At 35.2% G+C, this 23,056-nt stretch overlaps 1 protein-coding gene and 1 pseudogene across 4 annotated transcripts in view; one reads left to right on the top strand and one right to left on the bottom strand.

Moving 5' to 3' along the window:
• Nucleotides 1–23,056, top strand: part of UACA (uveal autoantigen with coiled-coil domains and ankyrin repeats) — an 86,743-nt gene that overhangs the window by 51,848 nt on the left and 11,839 nt on the right. For 2 of the 3 annotated variants that reach the window (XM_082383563.1, XM_082383562.1), the window contains exons 4-15: nucleotides 1,249–1,313; nucleotides 2,104–2,161; nucleotides 7,905–7,975; nucleotides 8,079–8,185; nucleotides 11,207–11,388; nucleotides 12,566–12,603; nucleotides 15,311–15,379; nucleotides 16,442–16,549; nucleotides 17,097–17,129; nucleotides 18,021–18,119; nucleotides 21,447–21,483; nucleotides 22,658–22,710. In XM_082383563.1, coding sequence (XP_082239689.1) covers nucleotides 1,249–1,313; nucleotides 2,104–2,161; nucleotides 7,905–7,975; nucleotides 8,079–8,185; nucleotides 11,207–11,388; nucleotides 12,566–12,603; nucleotides 15,311–15,379; nucleotides 16,442–16,549; nucleotides 17,097–17,129; nucleotides 18,021–18,119; nucleotides 21,447–21,483; nucleotides 22,658–22,710 — 920 coding nt within the window. The remainder of the gene's footprint in view (nucleotides 1–1,248; nucleotides 1,314–2,103; nucleotides 2,162–7,904; nucleotides 7,976–8,078; nucleotides 8,186–11,206; nucleotides 11,389–12,565; nucleotides 12,604–15,310; nucleotides 15,380–16,441; nucleotides 16,550–17,096; nucleotides 17,130–18,020; nucleotides 18,120–21,446; nucleotides 21,484–22,657; nucleotides 22,711–23,056) is intronic. The other variant, XM_082383564.1, reaches the window with a different exon arrangement.
• LOC309624892 (mitochondrial import receptor subunit TOM20 homolog pseudogene) lies at nucleotides 9,116–11,184 on the bottom strand (annotated as a pseudogene). The gene has a single exon. The product of its transcript is annotated as a mitochondrial import receptor subunit TOM20 homolog pseudogene (transcript).

Genomic DNA, 23,056 nt, shown 5'->3' with positions numbered 1-23,056 from the left:
CATGCATATAAAACTGAATGAGAGTTGAAAGTCAGTTTATTCCTTCATCCAGGATGAACAGAACACACATTACTTTTCTAGCAGAAAGGTCTACTTGTGAAGTACAGTTATGTTTGGAGAAGTTTGTGAAGTTAGAGGGAAATTAAGAGCATTAAAGATTGGAAGCTGGCTGCCTGCCAATGCAGGGGACACGGGTTCGAGCCCTGGTCTGGGAAGATCCCACATGCCGCGGAGCAACTGGGCCCATGAGCCACAATTACTGAGCCTGCGCGTCTGGAGCCTGTGCGTCTGGAGCCTGTGCTCCGCAACAAGAGAGGCCACGATAGTGAGAGGCCCGCGCACTGCGATGAAGAGGGGCCCCCGCTTGCCACAACTAGAGAAAACCCTCGCACAGAAACGAAGACCCAACACAGCCATAAATAAATAAGTTAATTTAAAAAAAAAATAGTGTACATGAGACGTTATTTAAAAAAAAAAAAAAGATTGGAAGCTGGAATAGTCTGGTGAAACCCTTGTAGTTTTCACCATCCAAGAAAGATATTTGTGTAAAGAAGTACAATTAGGAGAAATAGTGTTTGGAGGTAGAATGTTCTCTGCAAATTACCTTTTTCAGTATTCAGAGTTAACCTTCCAGATTATCTGGTGACCTCTTCCCTGCTCCCCTCATCATTTCCTTTAAATTTGCACATTTTAATCACATATTTGAACAAATTGTCTGATTTTCAGAGACAGAATCTCTCTGTAAACTTTGAATTTTAGTTGAAGCATAAAAATTAGTTAGAGAATACCCTTTCTTTGACTCACATCTCTTAACCTTTCTCCATTTTAGTATCCACACTGCCTATTGAGAAATGTTATGTGAAATCTAGTTATCTTTCTCTCCCTCCTATCCCCATTCCTTTTTTTTCTCTTTCTCTTTCTCTCCCTTCTCTCCTATGGCAATATTTAATTACTTACTCTGTTTCAGGAACTGCTCCAGGTATTGGAGATACAGTGGTGAATAAGACAAAATTCTTGCTCTGTAATGAGTTTGTATGTTTATTTTTTCTTCCCACCTTCATTGTTTTGGTGTGTACCTTATCTCTAATTAAAATATGAAACTGGGTGAGACATCTTAGAAACTTAAAGCCTGCCTACAAATGAAGTAGTCTGTCAACTGATTTTGGAAAACTGAAGCACATTTCTAAGGAGAATTCACATGTGAAGAAAATAACCCTTATCATATGTTTAAAATTATTTCTTTCCTAGGGAGGAATGCTCTTCACCTGGCTGCAAAGTATGGACATGCATTGTGTCTACAAAAACTTCTACAGGTAGTAAAAGTGGTTAATTCTTTGACTTTATTATTTTGACTACAAATAATAGATGTGTTTTTGGAACTTGAGATCAAAGAAAATAGTAGGCTAGCTTCGACTGTTAGCTTACATAATATTTTTTCCATCATTTGTGAAAGAATGTGAACAATAAAGAGCAAAAACTCTGAGGGAAGTGAATTGCATAACTCAGTGTATTAAAAATAAACAACAAAGACTTGACCTTCCTGTTGACATTAGCTGGAGATTGGAATTTTCTGTCATCTGGTATATGACTTGAGATAAAGTGATACAGCATAGGATCTATATATTTCTGTATAAACATCAATAACTCACACTCCATAATATCATTAGTTAAGCTTATAATCAGACAACCACAAAATTCTGTGAACTAGTGGGCTAAATTACGTTTTCAGTTGAAAGGTCTAGTCACACATTTCCTTAAACATGTTTGCCACTAAGTTTCACAGCAGAACTCATTTGTTTTTTCTGATTCAATTGTTCAAGTTTTAATTCTTGCTGGAAAAAAACCCCAAACAATAACGGTTTCTATATTTCATGCTATTGTAATGTACCATATGTTTTCCTGTTTACTGGAATACTGTTAAATTTACAGTATAATGTTATTATATTTGTCACATGTCAAAATATTTATGGCTTGTCTAGTACTCTTTAGAGTTTTTGATAAATGCAATATTTTTAAGATTAAATAACAGCTGTTCATTTGAGTCTCGATATTTAACTTGAAAATAAAACTTTCTTAGATTACTAAATTTCTGTGTTTTAACAGTACAGTTGTCCCACTGAACATGTAGACCTGCAGGGAAGAACCGCACTTCACGATGCAGGTAATAAGCAAAGGTTTCACTTGGACATAAACAAATCTTTGTTAAAATGGCTGGGCATTTAAATTCATTTCAACGTTTTAACATGAATATATTTGTATAATTCATGGAGAAACAGAATGTTATGAATTTTTTATTTATTCAGATTTGAAATTTATTGGATTGTACGGCTTAAAAAGAATCATTCAGCCAATATTTACAGGCCAGGTTGCTAGATACTGAAAGTCCAAAGATGAATAAACCATAATCCTGCTCTCAAGGAGCTGTAAGTACCATGTGTTTGCTTGGGAACTGGTAGGAAAAATGGGAAGGAGGAAGACTTCTCTTTCTTAAAAACTATATTTACCTCATTAACATGTCTGAAGCTCATTTTCCTCATCTGCAAAGTGAAGTTACTAATACTACTGCAGTAGTGCTTATAACTGAATCTTGAGTAGTGCCTGGCATGTGGTAACTTCTTAATTAATGGTGGTGGTGCTTGTTCTGATTTAGAGGTGTCAGTGCTGAATTACATATCATTGTAATTTGCTCTATTTTAAAAGAGATCTCTATTAGTAATTTCAAGGATTTTATTAATCATACTGTATATCAAAATTTATCTGCATTATTCTTTAGGTGTCTTAAAGAAAATGATTAGAAAAAAGTTAAATATTTAAGGATTTTTGGAATGTAAGATAGTCTGACCCCTGGGCAGACTCCTCTAAGACTGAAATTCCTAGTTAACTAGGCGTTCAAAGGAAAGAAAAACAAAAAACAAAAAAAAACCCTACTGTTTCCCTTTATGTATATGGAATATCCTTGGTAGATTAGAGGATTAGAGTAGTCTCTGTTAAAAATGTATTATACTTCAAATTTCCTTCAAACATTTATACTTTTGGTTTTCTTCCTTTTTAAAAATATTTAATGTATTTTTATGATAGTTTAATCTCTCACACAATGCATTTTTTAAAATTTTGGTATAGAGTGCTATTATTTGCAGAACATTTTTACATACATTATCATTTAAGCCTCACAATGACCCCTGTGAGTTTCTATAGTTTTATTTTATATTTTATGTTTTTATGATAATTTTGTATTACTCCTTAAATAAATAAAAATAATGAAATAATTAAAAAATAAATAGAAACATAGACCTAGATTCATATGTGATATACTTATCAAGCTTGTGTAGTTGTGGAATCATCAACACAAATTTATAAATTAAACTTAAAATCATAAAAAAATATAATTCATTTCTGTAGCACTAATTTATTGTGTTTGATGGAAATTTTAAAATGATTTTGCTGCTTAATGAAGTATGAATACGTGTCACATGATATTTCTATTCTCCTACCACCTTCTCATAGTTGTTTTTTAATCCATCCAACCTTATTAATAATCATGTTTTAAAAATTATTAAAAATGTTTTATTATGGAAAATTTCAAACATAAAGTTAGACTATCATATTAAAATACCTTATTCCCTTCATCCAGCTTAGACAGTTGTCATCATATGGCTAATCTTGATTCATTTATACCACCACCCATTATTCTCCTCTACTTGGCATATTTTAAATCAAATCCAAGACATCATATAATTTTATCCATAAACAATTCAGTTTTTATCTCTGAAAGATAATGATTCTATTTTGTAACCTAAGTGTAATACCATTATTACACCTAATGCATTTGAAAATGTTTTCAATATCATTTACTCAATGTTCAACTTTTCCTAGTTGTTTTTTTTTTACTGCTTAATTGAGGTATAATTATTATACAAAAATTGTATACAATTATTGTAAAATGTAATATAATAACGTATTGCACATAATTAACAATATGGTATTGTGTACTTTAAAATATATTAAGAGGAAAGAGTACTTAGTATTCTCACCAAAAAAACCCAAAAAAACAAACCCCAAAAAACACACAGACACACAAAAGGACACAAGGAAATTTGTGGAGGTGATCCATATGTTTAGTACCTTGATTGTGGTGAGGGTATTACAGTGTATGCATTTGTCCAAACTCATCAAAATATGTACAGTAAATATGTGTAATTTTTTGTATATTATAGATTTTATTATCCCTGATTTTAAAACTGGTGCAACTTAACAGATTGAAATCTTAATATTTGTTCAGTAGGTATACAGATGAAGTTAGAATGAAGACCAAGTCGATGTAGTAAAAGAACTCCAATATCAGTTGCTTATAAAAAAAAATGGAGTGGTATAGGTTGGCAGGTGGCTTGAGGTCATTCATGAACTGAATCCTTTCCATCTTGTTGCTCCACTTTCCTCTGGTATCTTCCTCAGCAATGTCATTGCAGCAGGGTTGTAGTCATATCTGCGTTCCAGCTGGCAGGAAAGGGAAGGAGAATAGGAGGAGCGCATGCCCACAGTCTAAGGCCCAGATTTGGAAGTGGTAAATAGCCCTCTACTCATAATCCATCAACAAGAGCAAAGTCAGTTGTATTTATGTGTAAAGGAGGCCCAGAAATGTAATCTCAAGATAACTAGTCATGGCCGAGCTGCTACACTGTAGAAGAAGGGGAGAACAAATTTTGGTAACAATTGCCACAGTCCAGCCCTCTGGCCTTCCAGATATTCCTGCAGCCCCTACTTCCCACACATAGAACATTACCCCCACCCCAAGGGAGAGGATACATAACCAATTCAGTCACTGAAGCCACCTCAAAGTCTGGGGTTTCTGGGTGATGTGCACGTGTGTATTTTTGGCTCTGAAATGGCTCTTCGTGGTCCAACAGTTTGTAAACTCAAAGAAAAGAGATCTGCTCCTCACAATATATAGTGATGCAGCAAGAACAGGATAAGTAAAATAAAGACTCCCTTTTGGAAAAGGGGGAACTGGGAAATACACAGCAATCACTAGTCAACAGCAGGTATCAAATACTGCTGAGCAAAACTTGCAAAAACTGAGATCTTGGAGTAAATTTCTTGGTTAGCTCCTTCAGGTGCCCCCTGGTTTTGTTTCCTAGGAGAAATCCCTTATTGTCCTCTGTGGGCCCTAGCTTTGCCTTCTGGGAGGTTCTTGTCCATTATCCTCCAAGATCACAGGTAAATTGGATGTTGGAAAGTATGCCCTCTATATAAGCAGATTAAGCACAGGAAGAGTTATTAGTTTTAGCTGACTGGGCTTTTGGATTTTGGGGTAGTGCATTCCCTCAAAACCTTGGTAGGTTTCTGGGCTATTTGTTGCCAACCACTTCCATATGTCAGGAACCATTTATTTTCTGGACATAAAGTTCTTAACCCTCCTTTATTTCTTGTTTTTATTTCTGGACTCATGATTCTCTACCTCATTTTATTTTATTTTTTTAACCAAAATTTAGAAAATTTATTTATAAAATGTTCAATACTGTGTAGAACATTAGGTTAATTTACAGAGTTTTTTTTTTTTTAATTTTATTGGAATGTAGTTGATTTACAATGTTGTATTAGTTTCAGGTGTACAACGAAGTGAATCACTTATACATATACACATACCTACTCCTTTTTTAGATTCTTTTTCCATATAGGCCATTACAGAGTATTGAATAGAGTTCCCTGTGCTATACAGTAGGTCCTTATTAGTTATCTAGTTTATATATAGTAGTGTGTGTATGTCAATCCCAGTCTCCCAATTTATCCCCCCGCCCCCACCCCATCCCCTGGTAACCGTAAGTTTGTTTTCTACATCGTGACTCTACTTCTGTTTTGTAAATAAGTTCATTTGTTCATTTTAATACTGCCACCTCAAAGTCATCTGAAATAATAGTCTTGGATGGGAATATAGTATCCTCAATCTGATCTTTATTCCAGGACTGGATCTGGTTTTTTTGTTTTTGTTTTTTTTTTTCATTTTTCCTTGTTGGGCTGTCTTTGAGAAAAGTTGTGACCAACGATGGTTTTATATCTTGCTGTTTGGTATAGAGAAACAATTGGCTTCTCTATACCTGTGAGGTCCCAAATATCTAGAAACTCTATTCCCTTCCATCTGTGTTCATAACTAATTCTTGCTTGACCTCATCTCTTTCTTGTTGACCTCATCTCTTTCTTACTAAAAGCAGTAAGCAGCCGCCAATATGCCCTAAAATTCTGGCTCTTTTCTATTGCTTCACCTAGAAAGGCTCCATAGTCACACAGTGTACCTTGTAAATTAGCACAGATGATAGATCTATCAAACGTTTTGCCACAGTATGAGAAAAATCACAAGGTTTCTAGCCTGAAATAGGTTTACTGACCACCTAGTACCCAACCACTAAACCAGTGCTGTATAATTTAGGTATCTGTTACAACAGCACCTGACTCCTGATAGCAATTTTTGTCTTGGTTAGGGATAAGACTATACTGCTGTGACAAAATAAAATAACATTTGCTTTAAAAAAAACACACCCACACACAGAATTTATTTCTTTCATTTCACAGCCCTAATGATCAAATTGGCTTGTACCTCTGCTCCATATGGCCATTCAGGGACCCAGATTTCTTCTATTTTGCAGTTCTACCATTGCCTGGTGTGCTGTCCTCATCTTTAAGGCTGAAGCTGATAATAGGTACCTGTCTTCCTGCTAGCAGGAAGGAGAAAGATTATGGAAGAGTGTATAACCACTTTTTAAAGCCCTAGACTCAGAAGGTAGCACATGTCCCTCATGTCAGATTCCATTGGCATGATCTAACTCATGTGGTCATGCCTGCATGCAAAGGAGACTGGGAACTGTGGTCTAGGTGAGCCCCCCTGTGCCCAACACAGTTTTGTTACCATGGAACAAGGATGAACAGCTGGCATTCTCCATCATCGCACCTTTAATACTGACTTGATTTGTTCAGTATAGTATAACTCGGGAATTTTTTATGCTTTACATTTTTTCCTTCTTATTTTTGATTGGGCCTGAATGGGTGTTATTTTATAATTCCTGAATTAATGTATTCAGTTTCAATTTATCTTTTCTTTTTAAGATTGATTATGTATTTTATATAAAAGGCTTGCTGGATTAAAGACATCAGAAATGAAAAATTTACTTGATTTTTTAATGTATGTTTGGTTTTACTTTATTGAATTGCACTCAAAAAAAAAAGGAAAAAAGAACGCTGACTTAGTACTTTTTTGTGCAGATAAACTAGTATCAACTTATAAAACTTTTATAAAAACTCATGGGAAGTATAAACACAATCGTACTTTATGAATTTGACCACTTTTTTCCTGATACAAATATGGACTCTAGTGTTGATCAGAGAAGAGGCATCATGTGATTTTATAATATAATTTTTAGCAAAATGACCCTGCTTTTGCATCAAGGGCAGACGTTGCAGTTTCTGCTGTGAAAAGGAAATATGAATTGTATGAATCATACTTTCTTTACTGTGGGTCTTCTATAAAGAAAAAAGTATATGATTCTTTTAAAAAAACTGCCCTAACACTTCAAGGATTCAGTAAGTTATAGCCACATTTTAAAATATACTATAAATCGAAAGTTTAAGCGTGATTTTCGTTATCAGTGTTTACCCTTAGAACAGCAGTATATTCTTGTCCTCTGCAAGAGTGACAGTGTTCCTTGGTCCTAATAAATTCCACAAAATTGACAAAATGATCTTGTCTAATCCATTTTCAGATAGAAAAATCAATGCTTATAATGCTAAACTGAGAATGAAGGATGTGAGGCTAGTACTTTAGGGACTGAAGAACTTAGGCCTTATTCGGGTCTAGCGAAACACCACGTGTTACCAACAGATGTTCACCATTTGTCATTTTCCTTTGTTCCTCAAAGCTATGGCAGACTGTCCTTCTAGCATACAGCTGCTCTGCGACCACGGGGCCTCAGTGAATACCAAAGATGTAGTAAGTCAGTTTATGTTTATTCTCATTTCAACTCATGTATTCTGACTTTCATGTTTTGGGAGACTTGTTGTCTGAATGCTGTCTTATTTTTCTTGTTGCTTAGGATGGGCGGACGCCGCTTGTTCTGGCTACTCAGATGTGTAGGCCAACAATATGTCAACTGCTGATAGATAGAGGGGCGGATATCAATTCCAGAGACAAACAAAACAGGTAATTCTTTTATCGCGGCTCCGCAGACACCAGCTCGATGCACAGTGATCCTGAAGCTCTGCTGCTGTGACTTGGCCTTTCTATCCCCTGTGGTTCTCCCTTCCTTGGAATTGACACTCACTTATTACTCTTCAGAGTTGGCTGAAGAAGGAGGGAGAGGGAAATAGGGGATGACAGGGTAAACTCAAAATACAGGCAGTGATTATGGCCTGTGTTCAGGTCAAAGAACTGAAGAAAAGAGTAATTATATCCTAGTTATTTTGAGCTTATAAAATAATCTTTAATGAAATGGGCTCAAATAAGGAAGAAGAATAAAAAATTACATTTATAGTCTCTACTTCTTCATTAGTGAATCTTTTGAGAGTAAAGGAGTTCTTGCGTGTCCTGGAGCTTGACATGTTTCAGTGTAGATTTTCTCAAGGTGTTTTCTCTCCTTTCTGCTGGGCACAATGCCACCTCCTTCTCTGAAACTGAGTTCATTTCTGTACCCCAATACAGATTTCATTAATTTATTGCTGCACCTGTATTTGATGTTATTTTAGTTGGTGTGCACTAACAATTTCTATCTGTAATTCTCTCTGTCCTCTTTTCTGGGTCTAGTGTATCATGCTGCTTGCTATATTATAATTCTGATGTTTATAGTCATAGAGTTTCTGACAACAAAGTATCTGAAATACATCCCTTCCACCAGTTGAAGCATTACAGTAATTTATGACAAGTTTCTGAGATTGTATAGATGATTACTGGTAAAATTGTTGGTTTCTTTTCAGTTACTTTTATTCTTCTAAACACATATTCTATTGTTTGTAGTTCACTGGAAGTAGATAAGTATAATTAGTCTTTGGATGTCAGATTTTATAGCTCTGATTGTTTTCATTGTTCAGGCATCTCAAAGGAGGAAATTCTTAAGCAATTAAATCATTAATGTGATTTTTAAGAAAGTGGCTTTTTTTATATTACTTTGTTTTTGTGATACTATGATCTGGCTCCAAGCATGTTTAAGAAAATTTGATTGAAAAATAAATTTTAGGATCAGAAAGGGGTGATCTGGCTGATCCACGTATACAATGCCTTATTTCTTTAAAAGATCTTTTATTTTTCCAAGTATGTTTGTCTGTGTTTTTTCATTGGAACTTCACAAAAAAACCAATGCGATAGGGCAATGTGTATTATATTTAGACTACGTAGCAGATGGTTTTAAAGGTAAATTAAAATCTGTTTCTGACACTCTGTATTCAAGTTTCTTTTCTTTCTTCCTGTCTTATCTATAACATTTTTTCCCTTATAACAAAAAATTTGTTAATGCCTGTTTTATGTAAAACTGCATTCCAGCAACTACCGGGGAGTATAAAAGAGGAATAGAACAGACATCAAATAAAGGCAAAAATCAGTTGCCGTATGAAATTCAATATTCACAATTGAAGACAGAATCATATATAGGATAAGTCACTTCATTTCATTAAGTGTTGGTTGCCTCAGCAGTAAAAATAGAGAATTTCTAGAGTACTTCTAAATTTCCATGATGATTTAATTGTTGCATTATTATGGTCTGCCAATTATACTGTTAAATGTTTAAGTGCTGACGATTCTATCATGGCAGAATAAACCAGTGGTCCATGATAATGGGGTTAATCAAAGAAGGTTTATTTGAGAAGGCAAATTTTAAAATTAAGTGTGAAAATGTGAAGGAGATGTGTAGGAGAAGAAAGGCTCTTCTAAAGAGAGAAATCAGGAACAGGAATCTGATTCTTGTTTTGGAATAGAAGGGATTCATTGGGGACATTTGCATGATGTAGTTCAGTTCACGAAGTGATTTATTTATTTTATTTTTTTCAGTAACTGATAGTGTATTTATAAAATGAAAACCTCTCTAACAAAATACACTTTTCACTGGGAAAATAAATAAAACAGACAAATGGATCTACACAAAGTAAAAATTAACTTTGGTAGATTTCAGTATAAGACAGTCCATAACAAGCTTATTTGCCCTTACTCCCCCAGAGCTGATCATCTTCCAAGTTAAGATTTTAAAAATATTTTTTAATTGAGATTATTATGTTGACATTTGTTTCTCATTCCACATCATCTTCAGCCAAGCTCTGAGCACTTACAGTTCTCTAATTGTTGGGGGCTTAGTCAGAAGCATCTGGAACACTGGTGGTGGAAGAGTTTGCTGCAACACTTGCAGTAACTGCTGTGGCCGTCCACACACAGCAATTGCATTTGTCAGATGGTCAACACCCTTCTCATATTCACCTTGAGCTAGTAACTCTTGCAAGCTGTATTTCTTCGAGGAAGAATTTCTGAACGGCTTCAGCATCTTTAAGGTCAGGTAACTTGGAAAGTCCAGTTCTCTCCTTGGCAAGCTTCAGTTTCTTTCTTCGTTCTCGCAGCCTGTTCTTGAAGTTAGGGTCACTCCATCTCTTGGGGTCAAAGTAAATGCAGTACCCGATGAAAAGGGCCCCGCTCACGCCGGCGGAGATGGCGCTGTTCCGGCCCTCCATCTTCTCTCCGACGAGGAGTGGGGTTGGCGGCAGCAGGGCCCGCGATGAAGCCCTTGGCCGAGAACCCTCGGAAAGGACTGTGTCACTCTGTCCCGCCGCCCACCGTGGGGGACGGGACGCGGAAAGGCCTGCAAAGTGATTTAAATAGCTTGCGTTTATCGTTGTAGGTTTTGCACAGATAAGGTGACAGTATCAGTTGTGGAAGGTCTTTGTGGCAATTAACTTGTAGTACATAGAAGGACTGGAATAAAGGAGGTTAATTTGGCAGTAGAAGTAACAAATGTGTGTAGGTAGATGTAAAATGTTAGCTCTGCAAACTAAGACACAAAACAAATGTTTTTATAAATGCAATGGAGTTAAAATATAAGATAAAAATATGAAGTCAAATCTGTGTCTATAACAACGTGGCTTTTTAAAGTAATATCTGTTCTTTAAGAAGGGGACCTCTGAAAGAGATTCCTGAAGTATTTTTTTGGATCCTTCTCAAGGTCTTTTATTCTTCCGTCTTGCCTTCTAGGACTGCTCTCATGCTAGGTTGCGAGTATGGTTGCAAAGATGCAGTAGAAGTCTTAATCAGAAATGGTGCTGATGTAACCTTGCTGGATGCCCTTGGCCATGATAGTTCTTACTATGCAAGAATTGGTGACAATCTGGACATTCTAACCTTACTGAAGACTGCATCAGAAAATACCAACAAAGGTACCAGCAGTTTCCTGTCACTAGAAAAGTGCTAGTTAATAAAGAGCAGCTTTTAAAGATTTAGATGGTAGAGCTACAGTTCGTAAGGGGCAAAACACTCCTTACAATAAGCAGTATTGGTTCATCTCCCTGTCTGCCCCAGCTGTGCGGTTTTACATTATAGTCACTTGTTTTGAGGCAGTGTGTGTTACATGTGTTGTCCAGTTTATCCAGTCAACCCTACTCTACTGTGTAGTAATTTAAGAACTGAAAAGAAAGAGCCAAATAGAGTGTTTTACTAATATATATTTTTTGATGAGGAGGGGGGAAGTGCTTAAGCTCATACTTAAAAAGTTTTAAAGAAAGAATCATTGTTTAAACATGTATTTAAAATATTCAACTAAGATTTATTGAATACTTGTGCCAAGTATTTTCCTATGCTTATTAAAGAGAAATTGGAAAGCACAGAAAAGCACAGCAAGTAAAATCAACCACTCATTCTACCACTGAGGAGCCTCTACTAACATTTTGAGGAATATCCTTCCAGTCTTCTCTCTGTGCATAAAATTGAGATCACCTGTAGAGAGCTGTAGATTACTTTTTGTGTAATATAGTTCGAAGACTTTTCCCAAATAAATATTTTTTCTACAGTATGATTTTTATTGATGCATAAAATTCCATCTAAGTTTAATTTAATTAAGCAATTTTCTATAGGTGTCATTTAAGTTGTTTATACAGTTTTTACTAATATAAATAGTGACTGTCCTTTAGTGACTGTCCTTATGCATAAATATTTTAGCATATTTTTATTATACCCTTAGGATCACTTCCTAGAAATTGAATTAAGAGGTTTCAGGTTATGCACATTTTTTTAAGCTTTTAGTATATATTGACAAGTTGCCTTCTAATTTAGGATGTTTTAAATTTTGTATTTTTCACCTGCCTCCCCTCCCTGGCATTGAATATCATCTACAGGGATGTTGTCATAGCAAAAAAAAAATACTTTGCTGATTAGATAGGCAAAAGTGATATTTCATTGTTGTTTTAACTGTAAGGTAGTAAACTTCAAAAGAAACTTAAAAATTTATTTCTTTAATATTGACTTAATTATATAATTGGGGAATGCAAATCTACCCAAGTTAACCTGCTGTTTCACTGTTCCTCTTTCTCCTCCCTTTCCCTCTCTTTAAATCTTCAGGGAGAGAACTTTGGAAGAAAGGACCATCTTTACAACAGGTTAAAAAATTATGTATATTGTGCAGTTTAAGTAAAGTGCTGAGCAAACCTGGGTAATGGTTATATATAACTGTTTTGTGTTTAAATGCATGCTGTTCTCTCTTCCCAGTTAATCATGCCCATGTAGGACCTAGGTCATGAGATCCTGAGGCTTTATCCAGATACTGTCACTCAGCTTGAGACAGTGGGTCTTAATTACAATGAATGTATCCAATGGGAAATAGGTAGACTCCTGATTGCTGGTCTTGAACATCCAGCCTTTTCAAGTATGGAATATTGCACCTTGTTGAGTTTCTCTGATGATGAATATTAGCTTGGTAGACCATAGGCAGTTTTCTCCTATTCTCCCTTAGTAACAGAGTCGAATATCCCCTGATGTGGGAAAATTCTTCCAAGCAATAAGAAATGAAGAAAACAGAATTCAAAACTGATTATATATGTGATTTCAATGCCACTGTTAACATTTGGATTTCTTTTTCTTTTTCTTTTTCTGCTGTGTGTATTTAATTTAATGAGGACTTGACTTTAAAAAAAACACAGTACATGAAATAATTCATACCTTGCACTAAGTTTATTATCACATCACTATTGAACCCTGGTTTTGTGTCTCAGTCTCTGTAGATGTCTAATCATTTCCCCTAATCTCGTCTAGTTAAAGTGAGTGGGGCTGCTTTGCGCACTCTTAAACCATCTCACCCAAAGCTAGTGTAGGCAGCTCTTCTCTTCTGCTGGCTGTTCCCTTCCTGGCTTTCAGCTTTTCTCTAGTGAGAGGGACCTGAGCACTTCCAAACCGTGAAGAGAAGTAATCAGGTACCTTCTGAGCCATCCCGTCATCATTCTATATCATTTCTGTAGCTCGCACCTAAATTTGAAAGCTGTATGAAAGCATGCTTCCCTTTCAGTCCATCACAATTAAGTAATACGTCCCTGCATGGGTCATATCTGCTGTCACTTTTCTTTCCCATCTGGAGCAGCTGTTTCAGCCTTTTCTCCCATTCCTCAGATAACCTAAGTGGGTGTAGAGGGAAATAAAATGTGCCCTCTTATATCAATACCAGCCATCTCACACATATTGAGAGAAAAACTATTTCTGAAACATACATGTATTTAAAAGAAAGAATTATTGAATATTGATATGGGAATGGTATCTAAATGAATAGGAATTATCTAAATGAATTCATGGAGTTAATATTCTGCTAAGAACAGTAAACCTCATTTGTTTCAGTTGTTAATTAAATACATTTTAAAATATCTGCTGTAAATAGGATTTGTTTGTGTACTAAGGGACATATAATCCTTGTTATCAAGAAGCCTACAGTATAGTTTAAAAAATAAGATGTATTCAGTTACTTACTATATGTCCATTACTGTTCTAAGTGCTGGGGATATCAGTGTTCAAAGTCCCTGCCCTCCTGGAGCTCCCAGCCCAGTGAGAGAGATGAACAGTAAGCAAATGGGTATTTAGTACCATGGCAGATGCTTTGAAGACAAGCAGAACAGGATTAGGGAATGAAGAGGGAGAGGGCGGGAAGCTATTTTAGATGGTGTGGTCAGGAAGTGACTGACATTCGAGCAGAGGTCTGAAGGAAGTGAGGAGGGAGCCAGCGGCTCTGTGGGTGAAGCCTCAAGGGCAGAGGGAAGGGCAAGTACCAAGCCCCTGATGAAGGAGCATGTTTAACATGCCCGTGGGGCAGTAGAGGGGCAGAGTGACAGGAATCAGAGACCAGAGGGAAGGCGGGGGCTGAAAGTGGTATCATGAGGCTGGTCAGATTCCACGTGAAGAACGGCCCTTTGGTAGAAGGAATGAGGCTAGACATGTAGTTTGGGCCAAATCGTGGATACAGAGTATTGTCTTAATGGGAACTTGTTCCTCTAATTCTAAATCCAAGCTCATTAGGACGATAGTTTAAACACGTGAGTCAACAAATAATGTGGAACATAAAATTATCTTGGAAAATTAAAGCATTCACGTTTTGTTTGTTTTTTTTAGCTCTCAAAAAGGAAGAAAGAAATAGCTTTCTAAATTATTGTGTAGATTTAAAGATCAATTTGGCCAAAAAAAAGATTATTTTATCTCTTGTTTAATGATTGTATTGTGTTTTTATTAAAGCAAATCTCTAAGCTGGAATAAAGTTTCAAAGCAGTAAGTGTACAAAAACAGATCATGTACCCAACCAAGTCATTTAGAAATCTTTTATATAGCTTTAGTCAGTGAATTGTCTATCTCTTTCTTATCACACCCTTTGATATTTTATTTCATCAGTACTCAAAGAAGTAATTTCCATATTTTCTCTCAACATTAATGTAACTGCCCCCGCCTCCTCTTTTTAAACACCAAATTCTTCTTTTGGGAATGGTAGCTAATGCTTTATAGTACAACGTGAGTTTTGCCTCTAGTACAAATTCTCCTTTTTAAAATTTGGTGACTTTGGTTAAAATAAATCCTTAGCAGTAGGGGTTTTAAATTCTGTTATTTTTTTAGTATTTAAAAAAATAGATTATACTTGATTTATTTAAAACCTAGATCCTTAAAGATTCTTTCCATTTGGAGTTTTAAGTGGAAACAGTGCCACCTTGTGCTTTGTACAGCAAAATTTAAACTTGGATAAACTGAAAATCACTAATTGGGTGTATTGCCTATTGAGGAAAATGTACTTTTCTATATTCTCATACTTGCTAACCTGTGTTTTCTTATGTTTTACCAAAGCGAAATTTGACGCAGATGCTAGATGAAGTAAATATGAAGTCAGATCAGAGGGAGCATCAAAACATTCAGGTAAAAAGAAAAAAAATTGGTATCTTCCTTTGTAAAGAATTCCAGCATTGTTTGTAGTGGGGTTGGGGAAAAGAAAGGAAGCAAAACTGCGGGGGAAATGAGTAAGGGATGGAAGGGCAGCTTGTTATGTTTTGTGATTCTACTTTCTTGCCCAATTCCTTCTAAAAGAATTAACTTTTGATATGAATGTTTGGGTCAGTATTATCTTATAGGAAGTATTGTTTTAATATATATTAGGAAGTAAATAAGTTAATAACTTTCTGTAAGTTTTTGTTGATTTAAATATATCTGTTTTGGGCCATAAATCATAAATTTATATTCCTTTTAGAAAATTAATTATAATGATAAAAATGATGGTTATCAATGTAAATAAACAAAATCTGAACTTTTTCTTAAAGTATTTTTTATTTTGATTAAGAAAAATAATTTTGTTAACCACACAGCACTTTTTACCTTTTATGTTCGTCAAAGTGTTCAAAAAATAATTATTATTTCGATTGCATTGGAAGAAGAGCCATAATTAAATGGTTTATTTTATGGCTGAAATACCATTAAAATATAAATTGAATTGCCTTTTCCATATGATAAAAGAAAAGCATTTTATTTGGGTTTTCATAGTTTACTATGTAGTGTTAAGAAAATGAACTATAGCCTTCAATTGGAGGCTTAAATGTTTTATTAGAGCACTGAAGTATTGATATTCTTATGCTTTGTTAAACTCATAAATTTGAGAGGTGTTTGGCAAAAGTTAAAATGACATATTCTTCTGCTATTTTCTATTTCCAGACGATGCTTTTATTTCTTATTTATTAGAATCATGATGGTTTCCTGTCTTTGTATATAGTTGTATTTATTAGTTATAGGACTATAATTTTCTGTGTTATTTCTCATGTATAGATTTTAAATTATTTGAATGTCATTGAAATTATTGTATCTTTATACTTAAAGCTGTTTTATATATGTATATATCTGTTTATGATAGTGAACTGCATTTAGAAATTTCTTCCATAAGAATTGCTCCTTTAAAGTTGGTCTAGCACATGTTAATCTTTGCTATTTAAGGATCTGGAGATTGAAAATGAAGATCTGAAAGAGAGGTTGAGAAAAATTCAGCAGGAACAGAGAATATTATTGGATAAAGTCAATGGTTTACAACTACAGCTGAATGAGGTAAATAATCTGCGTCACACCAGAAAAATCCAGAACTGTTTTACTACGAGTCATTATCGTCGGTAACAAATGGTTAATGACGGCCCATCACAGCAAGTCATGGTGCCAGGTGCTAAAGGAGGTAGAATCAGGTTATTGCCCTGTGGAAAGTCATATCTTATTAGGACCTTTACATGAAACAAGGTCGGATCTAAGAACAGAGAGCACTGTTGGTCTGTGGTGATGACAAAGGACTGAACTGTGATTGGAGTTGTGGGATTAGAGGGGAAGGATTAGACAGAAGACGTGAGGAGGAAGAGCAGGTAAGAGTTGTAAGTAACTGATGGGGTCTCAGAAGAGTCGAAAGTGCTTCTGAACCTGGTTAGTGAGAAGCATGAATGACAACGCAGAGCACAGAAGTAGTAGCACGTAGGCATTTTCTTCTCACAGCCTCATCCCCAATCTTAATGACATGCGCCAGCCTTTTTAAAAGATATTTGCCAAGCTCATGCTTTTTAAAATAAACTTTCAAGAGTGAAAATACATTTCTTCTTCTTTTTAAATTTAGGAAGTAATGGTTGCTGATGATCTGGAAAGTGAGGTAGGATGATAAGTTTTACTTTAAAGCTGTAAATTGTTGTGTAAATTGAAGATAACATTGCAGTAGAGGTTTAAGTCCTGAACTGATGTGGAGACAGAATTCTCTCTTTGGTTATTGCTCAAAGGAAAAAAACAAAACCTACGTGTGACTGTAAAATTATGTTTTGAGTATAGTGGCATGGGTTATTGTAGGCATTTTCTTGTTACTGAAATGAGCCTCTGAATGGCTCATTTTCTATGAAACTTTTCATGAAAAGATATAGAATTCTAAGCATTATAGAGAAAATGTCTGAAAATAATAAGATTTAAAACAAACCACAGAAATTTGAATTTTTCATAATATTGTTTGTGTATATTATTAGTATAGTTCTACAAATCTTGAACTCTACTAATAGTTAAAAATTGACCAGGTTAGGGCTTCCCTGGTGGCGCAGTGGTTAAGAATCCGCCTGCCAATGCAGGGGACACGGGTTCAATCCCTGGCGTGGGAAGATCCCACGTGCCACAGAGCAACTAAGCCCATGCGCCACAACTACTGAGCCTGCGCTATAGAGCCCGTGAGCCACAACTACTGAAACCTGTGCACCTAGAGCCCGTGCTCCGCAACAAGAGAAGCCACTACAATGAGAAGCCCACACACCGCAAGGAAGAGTAGCCCACGCTCGCCGCAACTAGAGAAAGCCTGCGCACAGCAACAAAGACCTAACACAGCCAAAAAAAAAAAAAAAAAAAAAAAAGTTCCATTAAAAAAAAAAAAAAAAATTGACCAGGTTAGAGAATTCATTAACTATAGTCCTCAAAGTAATTCTAATTCACATTTTCTAAAACACATTTTTAACACAATTTCAAGCACAGGGTGATTTTGCTCTGTATTTATTCCTTTCCATTTCAGAAAGAAAAGCTGAAGTCCCTTTTGGCAGCTAAAGAAAAGCAACATGAAGAAAGCCTAAGAACTATTGAGGCTCTGAAAAATAGATTCAAGTATTTTGAGGTATAGAAAGCTTAAATAAATTATTTCATGTAACTCATAATGGGCAGTGGTAAAGGGCTTGAAGTCAGGCTTGAATTTGAATTATCACTCTCTTCTTTATAGTGTGACCTCCGGCAATTTATTTAAAGTCTCTGAGCTTTGTGATGCTTTGGCAAAATTGGGGTGATTGTCCTTTTTTCCACAGAGTTGTTTTAAAGGTTAAATGAGATCATTGAAATTGACTAAACTGACATTTAGTTCAGTTCCAGTTTCTCTTCCCCAGCCTTCCTCTTTGTCATCTTTACCTTTTCAAGACATTATACTTTTACCTGTAAAATTGCAGTGATTATGATGGTGTTAATAAAAAGCATCATTTAAATGAAAAGCGGTAATTCCAGGATTATCTCAGAAAGGACCTTGTGCATATGTGGATTTGTTTGGTGAGAGTAGTGTGTTAATAAGGCTCAGATCATATACTTATCTTTTGTTGGCTCAATTAGCTCTTAGTTTTTCCAAGACTATGTTTTTTTAAAACTTTTAATCAGAATACAATATACGTTAAAAAGAACACGTTAAAGTGAATAAGTTGAAGAATTTTCACAAATCTAACATCCCAGATCAGGAAACAGCACATAACTAGTACCCAGAAGCCTCCTCACGCTTGCTCCCTGCACCAAGGGTGACCACTCTCCAGACTTTTAACGGCATAGATTTGTTCTGCAAGGCCAAAATATATATTTTATAAATGTTGTTCATCATTGGGGGTCACTGAAGAGAGTGGCTGATTCAGTGTGAGTCTTTTATCTTTATCGTGGAATATAACTCCAAAGTACATAACAAAAGTAACTTTTTTGTGTGTAAATTTAAAAATATGGGTGCAGCTATGAAAAAGAATGTAAAGACATGGATGAATCTCAAGACATAATGTTGCATGAAGGAAATCAGACACAAAGAGCACATACTGCCTGACTCCTTTTTTGTGAAGTGCAGAACTAGACAAAGCTAATCTATGCTAATACAGGTCAGAATAGAGGCCACCCTTTGGTGGCCAGTTACTGACCAGGACGGGGCATGAAGAAACTTCTGGGCATGCTAGACAGGTTCTATATCTTGATCTGAGTTGTAATTACACAAAGTATACATATGCAAAAATTCATTGCACTGTATACTTGTGTACTTTATTGCAGGTGAGTTATGTCTTGATACATTAAAAAAAAATAAAACCAAGAACCTGTGTTTATATTTATAGACTGAATTCTGAAATTATTTAGAAACAGTTTTATCAGCTAAAGAACAATCTAGTATAGGGCCTTCTATCTCTTTTCACATTTGAAGACTTTTTAAGGTTAGTAATGAAACTAGTGATAGCTAACACGTTCATGACCCCAACCATGTGCCAGAAATTGCTTTGTGCACTTTACATGCATTTAATAAACACATCAACTTGGTATGGTATGTTTTCTTTTTATCTCCACTTCATAAGTGAAGAAAGAGACTGAGGCAAAGAGCAGTTTACCCATGAGGGGTTTTATAAATAATAGTTAAGTGTCAGAGCCAGAACCTGAACTCAGGCAGTTTGTGCTCCTAACTACAATACTAGTTTTACACTCAGCTGGAGAAAATACAGAAGTGTATGTGGGCCTTTGAAGTATTCATCAAAGTTTGACACCTATAATTGGGTACTATTTTTGTGTTATTTTTCTCCTAAGAGTAGACTCTCATGTCTTAACAATAGATGATTTTCTGTAGCTTCAGACAAGTCTGTAACTTTGAATGAGGTTATTATAAACTGCAGGAAAATACTTACTGTTTCTTATAAAACAACATATATTTATTTCAGAAAAATTTAAAAATATAGTTAAACTAAAAGTAGAAAATAAACACACCTATAAGCCCAGCACTCTTAGCACCTGACATCCTTTCAGACCTTTCTTTGTACATAACTTGTGTTATATACATGAATTCAACAGGTAGTCTTATTATTCATCCTGTTTTGTAAGTCTTTGCACTCAATATAATGGGGACATTTTCCCCAGTCAGATGAATTTTTATACTAGAAATGATTTATAACCTTCAAGAAGAAAATTACAAGGTCCACTTTATATGTGACCCAGTATTTATGAAAGCAGTCCTTAAAAACTAAGGCATCATAATTTATAAATATTGAATATCCACTACTATATCATCTCACATACTTAAAAGTCTTCATAAACTGCCAACAGAATTGCTGTGTTATGTGTAATACTTAATATGTAGGCATTTTCCTTATTCTTATAGAGCAGGTTTGGGAAAACATGGATATTTTAGAACAAGGCTAATTTTCTGTTGTAACTCATGCATTTGTTTTCATTTGAGTCATCAAGTCAAGGTAATAAACCCAAACTAAGTTTTTTGAATTCCTTATGTGCCTTGACCTCCTCTTACCCATTCATGTATAAGCCCATTTACTACCTATTACAGGCTCTAGTATTAAATATTACTTAGAACAAAGAGCTTACCTAAGTTTACAGATATTTTTCCATACCCTTGGGGCAATAAGTATTAGTGGGACATTAATTTAGTTACGGAACTATGGGCCGTTTTTATCATGGTCACCTATCAGAGTCTGACACACAGCTATTAGTACTAATATAGACAGATACACAAACATGAAGTACATCTGCATATCTTTACTCTCAAAAGTATAGTATTTTAATTTATGTTAGGTTCTTTGTGTCTGGCTTACTTGGGATAAGGAGCAATCCAAATATATTTTAACTCAGAGTATCTAAAATTTCTCTATTATTCTCCTTTTCCTAACTGATGTATTGATGGATTTATTATGAACTATATGTAGCTCTTTGCCTCAGTTTCATTTCCTGCTCTCTGTCTCCTTTTACCTTCAAAGGTAATTGGTGTTCCATAAATTCTGAAAGAGGGGGTTAGGCTAATGTTTCACAGGCGATGAGGTAGGGTTCCTGCTCCCCAATGGTGGTAAAGTAAATTGATTTATTGCGGCGAATGTGGCATTTCCTTCCTTTTGAAGTAAAGAAACAGCAGAGAGTATGCATTCAAGGTTGCTTCATTTCATTTGGAGCTTTTTTTTTTTTCTTTTGAGCAGTCAAGTTTTTCCTTGAAATACTTGGCTGCTTTTATTAAAATGCTGAGTGAAGTAGTTTATTCCCAACTGATCTCTCTAACTGTGTTCTGCCTTTCTGTGAGTTCCAGTAGAATAATACCCAGGAGAAACAAGGAATGTTGAAAATGTGGTTTTAATGACTGGATCATTTAGAGCTAAAATAGATACAGAATTTAACAAAATGAAGCAGTATTCACCTAAAATGTTTTAATGTATCCTTCTGATTTCAGAGCAATCATTTAGGATCGGGAAGTCATTTCAGTAACAGTAAGTATAAAAGTATAGATTATCATTACAGTTCACACAGTTCAAGCAAAAAAAAGAATGTTTATGCCTCTTTATTTTGTCTAACTGTATATGATATTCCTGCTGCAAAACTTCATCCAACTACTTGTGTGTTATACCTCAACATGGAACTAGGAAGAGATTAAAATGACTCCTGTAGTCTCTAACATAAAATCTGGTAATCACTGAGGCTCTGATTTTCCTTAGGACCTAGATTATTAAATTGTATATTGTACGCATTACCAAATTTGCCTTGTCGCATGTTAGACATTTATCTTGTGATATTTGGCGCCTGCTTTTTATGGAAAGAGACGTAAACATAGTTTTCTGATTTGGAGAAATCTTTGGATATAGTCTCAATGCAGGTAAGCATTTTAAAATTAGATGTTCCATAAATATTTATTATTTTAAGACTATACATAATTTTCACTTTTGTTTATTCTCCAATTTTAAACAATTTCTCTAGAAAAATCTAATTTTTTGCTTCCTGTTGAATGTTAAATTATCCGTTAGCTAAGTACAATCGTAATATTCATCCTATAAATTGCAAAGAACACCATTTTTATTTTGACTGTAATATACATATTTCATGATAATCATTTAACTTATTTAGTCTAACAATTTTACATAATTCAAAAAACCAACTTAGTGGGATTTCCCTGGTAGTCCAGTGGTTAAGAATCCGCCTTCCAATGCAGGGGACGTGGGTTTGATCCCTGGTTGGGGAACTAAGATCCCACATGCCGTGGGGCAACTAAGCCCACGCACCGCAACTACTGAGCCCGCGCGCCTCAACTAGAGAGCTCGTGTGCTGCAAACTACAGAGCCCACGCACTCTGGAGCCCGTGCGCCGCAACTACTGAGCCCATGCACTGCAGTGAAGAGCCCGCGTGCCGCAACTAAGACCTGACACAGCCAAAAATAAATAAATAAAATATAAAAACCAACTTAGTATCTATTCAAAAGAATATACATACTTTCCTTATGTATATAGGAGTAATAAGGAAAAATATGGATATTTTAGAACAAGGATAATTTTATGTTGTAACTCATGCTTCTTTTTTATTTGAATAATAAAGGAGATAATAACACCAAATTAATGCTTAGACTTCTTTGATATGGATATTTAAGATACCATTTATTTGGACTTATTTAGGAAAAGAAGATATGCTTCTTAAACAAGGTCAAATGTACATGACAGACTCACAGGTAATATTTTATTTTAAAATATATTTATAAAAATAATTGTGCCTTTTTAAAAAGAGGAAAAGAGCATTGTATATTTATCATCTATATGTACATTGAATAAGGTTTTCATTATCAAACAAAAGTTGGCCTTGTGGTCTTGAGTTTAATAAAAGCAGATATTGCTGTGTCTAGTGCCCTCTAGAGTATTTGTGGTGACAGTGACTTAAATAAGAGATTTGAATTAAAATTTCATTGTCTTTGACAGTAGCCCTCTATTCTTTAACAGCAGTTGGTCACCTCTTCATATTTGCCCATTAAAGGGGGAGACAGGTATGAATAATTCAAAAGGCATGTCTTGACTTTTAAA

Source organism: Balaenoptera borealis (genome assembly GCF_965194805.1).
Source record: "Balaenoptera borealis genome assembly, chromosome: 3".
NCBI classification, from domain to species: Eukaryota; Metazoa; Chordata; class Mammalia; order Artiodactyla; family Balaenopteridae; genus Balaenoptera; species Balaenoptera borealis.
Note: the sequence above shows the minus strand (reverse complement) of the source record. Positions and strands in the feature narration are given on the sequence as shown.